Here is a 5,533-nt window from a genome sequence, read left to right as displayed (position 1 = left end):
TAGAACATTCATAAGTTTCTATACCTACCTGTATTTGATGACCTGTTGTTTCAAAATTTTGACTAAACCATGGCATGGCTAATTATCAGTTAGACAAAATATACATATACATCCAATTACAAATGAGGTGAAATAAATTATCACCCCCAGTACACGAAGAAAGATTTGGAATATATTCAATAGCTCGATATCTTGCTTCGATAACATCCCTTTTGAGCTGCTGGTCTTGCGGAAACAACCTCTACACCCCACAAAGGTAGAAAGTAAGATTTGTATACATCATATCCTCCTCAAACCCTACTTGTGGAATCACATTGCATATGTTGTTGATATAAAATATATAAAGCAATTTCATAACCTTAATGCATCACTTCCAGAATGCAAAAATTGGTCTATTAAACCCAGGTTTGCGACCAGACGCACTGGATGTTATGTCCTCTACCATTCTAAATCCAATCTGCATTCAGATTAAAAATTAACGCATCATAAAATATTTATCTTCCAAGTTTCATAAGCTAAAGATTCTCTGCTACGTACCTTGTCCAAAAGTATATCTTGAAAATCTTCTGGACGAATCTTAATTTCTTGATAATTAATTCTTGTTGTCTGCATAACGAGGAAAACATTAATATGCTCCAAATGAAAATTTTGTCCACACGCTCGAGCTTTAAGGAAAAGAACCCAAAATATGGTATTGGCTGTACAAATTATAAGTTAAAAAAAGCGTATCTGAATCTAGCAACAATACGGAAGGGAATACCTCAGATACAAGACGATTACTGTAGTATGAACTCCAAGGCTGAGGCTCCAAAATAAAGACACCACCCTGTTACAAAAAAAATACAGACAAAAAGTGTTATTCAGCAAATTATTTCCAGAACCAAAAAGATGCTTCTCGTATAATACGTAACATATTTACCGGTGAAAGAAGCCTCCAGACTTTTGAAAATAAAGTTATAAGTCCCTCATCACCCCAGTTTAATTGCACCCATTTTGACACGCTTAAACTGCATCAACAGAAATTCAATTGATCATGCACACATACATATAGAATTAAAACAAAATCTTCTAGCACTAATACTACAGAAATTCACAATAGTAAAGGCAAACATACTTTATATTAATATTACATTGCTTAAGATTATATGACTTATGCGATACAGAAAAGCAGAAAACCAGGTCTAATCTTCTCTGTGAGTAACCTCTGGAGTTCATTCGTGCGCTCAATTTTCGGGAAAGCCAAAGATTGAGAACCCTGCACCTTTCTTGTATTATTGTTTCTACTCAGATGACTTGCCTAAACCACTAAAAGGAGAGGTGAACTTTTAGTTTATTTTGGGTGATTTTGGCAAGGAATCACAATTTCTAACCATATCATATCTTCGCTACCATTTTCATAAAATGATAGCAATCAACAAGAAGGATTTCTTCATATATCTGTAACCATACAAATAAGATGACGCTCAAGGAAAAGAGAACTTACCAAATAATCGTATCATAAGATGTATTTTCCCCTGGATGCCAATTCTGAACAAAATTTCCCTTCCTGAAAGAGACTATGTCAGACAAATTTGCCTCTTGCACATGATGAGATTCTGTACAATCAATGCCTGCAGGCTTCTTAGGTGACTCGGCTTCATGGTTTTCAATACCAGTAACATTCTTTGACTCAGTCGACTTGGCAACCCCTGCTGGCACAGCTCCAGTACTCCTCACTGCTTTCCTGAGAGTCCAATAGGCATCCTGGATTCTTGCTAAAAGGTGAGCAGAGATAATCAAAGTTATAAACTACATTCTAGCAACTCTTGGTCAAATGATAGATTCATCATCATGTATTACTTAAGATGACTATTTGGATAACAAAATATGAAATTATCAGCAACTATGACAATAAGTAGCAAAAAGAGATCCAGAGACCAAGTTTATGCAAAACAGTATGACATAATCCAACCACACATTGTTATCCTGGAAAAAACAATTGTTTGATCCAGCCAATTTTATAGAAAAAAATCAACAAAATGCACTGTGTTCAAAACCCAATAACAGTTTCTTTTTTTTTATTATTAGTTTCTAATATGACTTCTCCGTGAAAGTAATTTATGCAGATCACAAGTTGCATGAAAATTTATAGCATCATAATCAGTTCCTCATTTCTTCATGCCAGAATCAACTAATGTGAAACACATATATAGACGAATGAAAAGTTCAAATACTTACCATCATCAATATCGACTCCAAGGATGCTTCGACAGTTAAACTTTTGTGCTGGAAGAAAAAAAGTAACTGATATTAACAAAAGATAAGAAAAGGGAAAGGCCTAATATCTATTGGTGGACAATGTTTCAGGGATTATCAAAGCAAAAGTTCCGCATGCGAGTAAAAATAAGGTGAAATCCTAATTCAGATCCCATTTAAAACAGATATCCGAATTAATCAGCTATGTAATTAACAAAAAGTTGTACCGATAGCGATTGTGATCACTCCACTGTTACAGCCAATGTCAAGACAATCCTTGCCTTCAAACCACTCCTTCTTCATAGCTTTTAATCTTGGATCTTCCTCCAAATTCTGACCTATCTGTGCACAAGAGATACCAAACAGTGAGAGTCCATCTAAAGGGGGGGAACAAAACAAAATGAAATTCTGAGCTGCCCTGCTCCCAAGAGTGTTTCAACTTGGGAGCAGTAAGATTTTCTTGAGAACATGGGAGGCTATCCTAAATATTTCTGGAGACAACATCATTTCCATTAATACATCCATACAATTCTTACAGATGTTCTTCCATATAATAATATAGAGGAACAACAACAACAACAACATACCCAGTGAAATAATATGTAATAATATGTAGGAAGTGAACAAAAAAATAGATAAGATCTTCAGTCTCCCACCACCAAAAAATTACTGTGTGAGGAAAACTTGATTCATTATTTCTGTTTAAATAAACTGTGATTAATTGTTTACACTGCTGATATTTGATTTTAAAATATAGCGGCAGATGGAGGAGATGAATATTCTAACTAAAGGTAACACAAACGAATATCCCGAGTAACAGAATAATTGGATCAAAAAGACCACAAAAGTTATACAACAAAATTCAAAACACTATAAATGGGATTTGATAGGACACTGAAATAGAGATTTGGAGTCTAAAAACCGGCTAACTCTACTCATACAAGGATTTAGAGAGAAGTGCAGCCCCTATGGCCTATGCAAAGAATGCAAACTTCTCATGAGGATCAACTCGCTTGATGAGCACACTTCACCTTGTAATTGGAGGATTCTAATCCCATAGATAGCATCCCCTTCCCCCTGCTCCTACGTACAACAACATACCCAATGTAACTTTCACTATTGTTCTATTTTTTTGTAAAACAATTTTGCCCCTAATTTTTTTTTGAGATAAGGGTAACTTAACAATTTTGCCCCTAATTGACTTTAACCTTCTCATTCTTCACTTGTAAGAGACTCTAGATACTTCGGAATAACTTCCATCCTTCTGATAAAGAGAGGATCAGTTGGTAAAAGAGGAGAAAAACTAACTTTTCTTCGAATAAGTATTATCTTCTCTTTAGAATTAAGCTCCTTATTGTTCATTTCAGCTTTCAATCTCTTCATCAGCCCCAAGTATTATTACCTTGCTTGTATCCTATATACTTTACTCTACTTTCAGTACACAAAATCACGAGTGCATTGCATTCTTCCTGCCCTATAATCAACAACAACACACCCAGAGAAATCCCACAAGTGTGGTCTGGGGAGGGTAGAATGTACGCAGACCTTACTACTACCTCGTGGAGGCAAAGAGGTTGTTTCCAAAAGACCCTCGGTTCAAGAAAAGCTCCCTTCCCTATAGTCATGAGACATAATCACATCAACCATTACCTAATAGTTATAACCACCTTAACTATTCCAACCCTGCAGAGGCGAACCCAAGAATTGAAAGTGCCACACCACTATCATCTTTAATATATAGAGGTTAATTCTTTCTCTTCAATAACATACATATGTCAATTACTTACTACTACAAAGTTTGGAGTGAAACTCTCTTAAAACTAAAACCAAAAAAAGCAATCCAAAAAAAAAAAGAACTTTTGTAACTACTAAATATCAAAAAATTAAAACTTTGGGAAAATGCTAAAGACGGGTGAGCCCACTAAATCAACCAGTTCCTATATACATTTTTCCAGGGTTACCGGGTGGCCGTGACCCCCCAACCGGCGACCTAAGGGGTAAGTCCGCCTATCATGCTCATTATCATATACAGGGTACCTCAATCCACAACCCAATACACATTCATTTCCTTATATTAGATGCAAAAATGATCCATTAGCACCAATAAATCCAACAATTAATGAGAAAGCAGAGAAAAGCTTACTCTATAGCCATAGTAGTTTCTGTAGTTGCCAAAGACAGCAACTTCTTTTCGTTTTCTCTTCTGGGTCGCCGTCGCCGTCGTCGTTGTCATGTCCTCCGGCTGATTCCGTTTGTTATGCTGCTGATTATGCTCCATTGACAAGGCTATGGAAGATGAAAGGTTTTGGTTAGGGTTTAGGGCTTTATTTTTAGAAAATAAGCACTTTAACAAAAGTGCTCTTTTATGTGAGGATAACCTCAAAATAATCTCTACAGACATTTTTGATCCTTTCAATTTAATACTATTTGAATCTCTGGGAATAAAAAAAATATATATTGAACTCTCACCTTTTTTGCTCCCTTGATAACGCGAACTCGCAATCTTCGAATTGGAAGTAAAGGGTGCTTACCATTCGAGTAACTCCCTCTCGTCAATATTGAATTCTATCCACTAAATTTGATGAAATTATTTAAAAACTTAATTATAAATATCTTATCAAATCCTACATTACGATTTATGCAACAAAAAAAAATAGTACATTATATACGAGTAACTACTAACAGTTTGTTTGACATTATTATTGCGGGAGGCCACAAGCATTTAATTTGAAATAAAAAAAAGTATTTTTTTTTTTTGGCAAATGAAGGGGTTTAGCTAATCAATACAATTATTTTTAGATAGAAGCAAAAGTTGTTTTTTATTGTTGAAAGAAGCTAAACATTTCAATTTCTTATTTTAGGGTGTGTTTGGTATGAAGGAAAATATTTTCCAATTTTCTCATGTTTGGTTGGGCTGAATGTTTTGGAAAATATTTTCCAACTTACTTTCCACAAATTTAAGGAAAATGACTTCCCTTCAAAAATTAAGGAAAACATTTTCCAAAACTTTCCTCCAACTTCAAATTACAATTTTTTTGTTGAAAAAATAAATTTAAAGCTTATTCTTAACAAATATTTTTCAACTTCAATTTTTTTATTTTTTAACCCCCTCCCCTCGCCGGCCCCCTACCATCCCCCACACCCCTAAAAAAATCAAAGTTTATTTTTAAAAAATATTTCCAATTTTAAATTTTTATTTTTTCACCCCATCCCTACCAGCGACCCTCGACTCCAAAAAAAAATTAAGTTTGTTTTTAAAAATATTTTTAATTTCAAATTTTTGTATTTCACCCCCCAT

At 34.6% G+C, this 5,533-nt stretch overlaps 1 protein-coding gene across 1 annotated transcript; it reads right to left on the bottom strand.

Annotated features, from left to right (window-relative positions):
• Positions 1 to 4,572, bottom strand: LOC125867081 (probable RNA methyltransferase At5g51130). The gene is made up of 8 exons (XM_049547501.1): positions 4,379 to 4,572; positions 2,463 to 2,577; positions 2,218 to 2,265; positions 1,484 to 1,754; positions 920 to 1,007; positions 761 to 826; positions 538 to 606; positions 1 to 457 (listed from the first exon to the last, which is right to left on the bottom strand). Exons 1-8 carry the CDS (start codon positions 4,511 to 4,513, stop codon positions 368 to 370), a joined length of 882 nt encoding a protein of 293 aa, XP_049403458.1. The 5' UTR covers positions 4,514 to 4,572; the 3' UTR covers positions 1 to 367.
• Between the last annotated feature and the right edge of the window lie 961 nt (positions 4,573 to 5,533).

Source organism: Solanum stenotomum, chromosome 6, assembly GCF_019186545.1.
Source record: "Solanum stenotomum isolate F172 chromosome 6, ASM1918654v1, whole genome shotgun sequence".
Taxonomy (NCBI): Eukaryota; Viridiplantae; Streptophyta; class Magnoliopsida; order Solanales; family Solanaceae; genus Solanum; species Solanum stenotomum.
The sequence above is the reverse complement of the archived record's forward strand: the minus strand, read 5'-3'. Positions and strand labels throughout refer to the sequence as shown.

What these genes read in the sequence shown, in the direction of transcription:
- LOC125867081 (XM_049547501.1), bottom strand. Translation starts at nt 4,513, where the DNA reads ATGGAGCATAATCAGCAGCATAACAAACGGAATCAGCCGGAGGACATG. An exon ending in AGTGATCACAATCGCTATCG is followed by an intron (nt 2,266 to 2,462) that starts GTACAACTTTTT and finishes TTTTTCTTCCAG; the next exon opens with CACAAAAGTTTAACTGTCGA. An exon ending in TCTTATGATACGATTATTTG is followed by an intron (nt 1,008 to 1,483) that starts GTAAGTTCTCTT and finishes CTGTTGATGCAG; the next exon opens with TTTAAGCGTGTCAAAATGGG.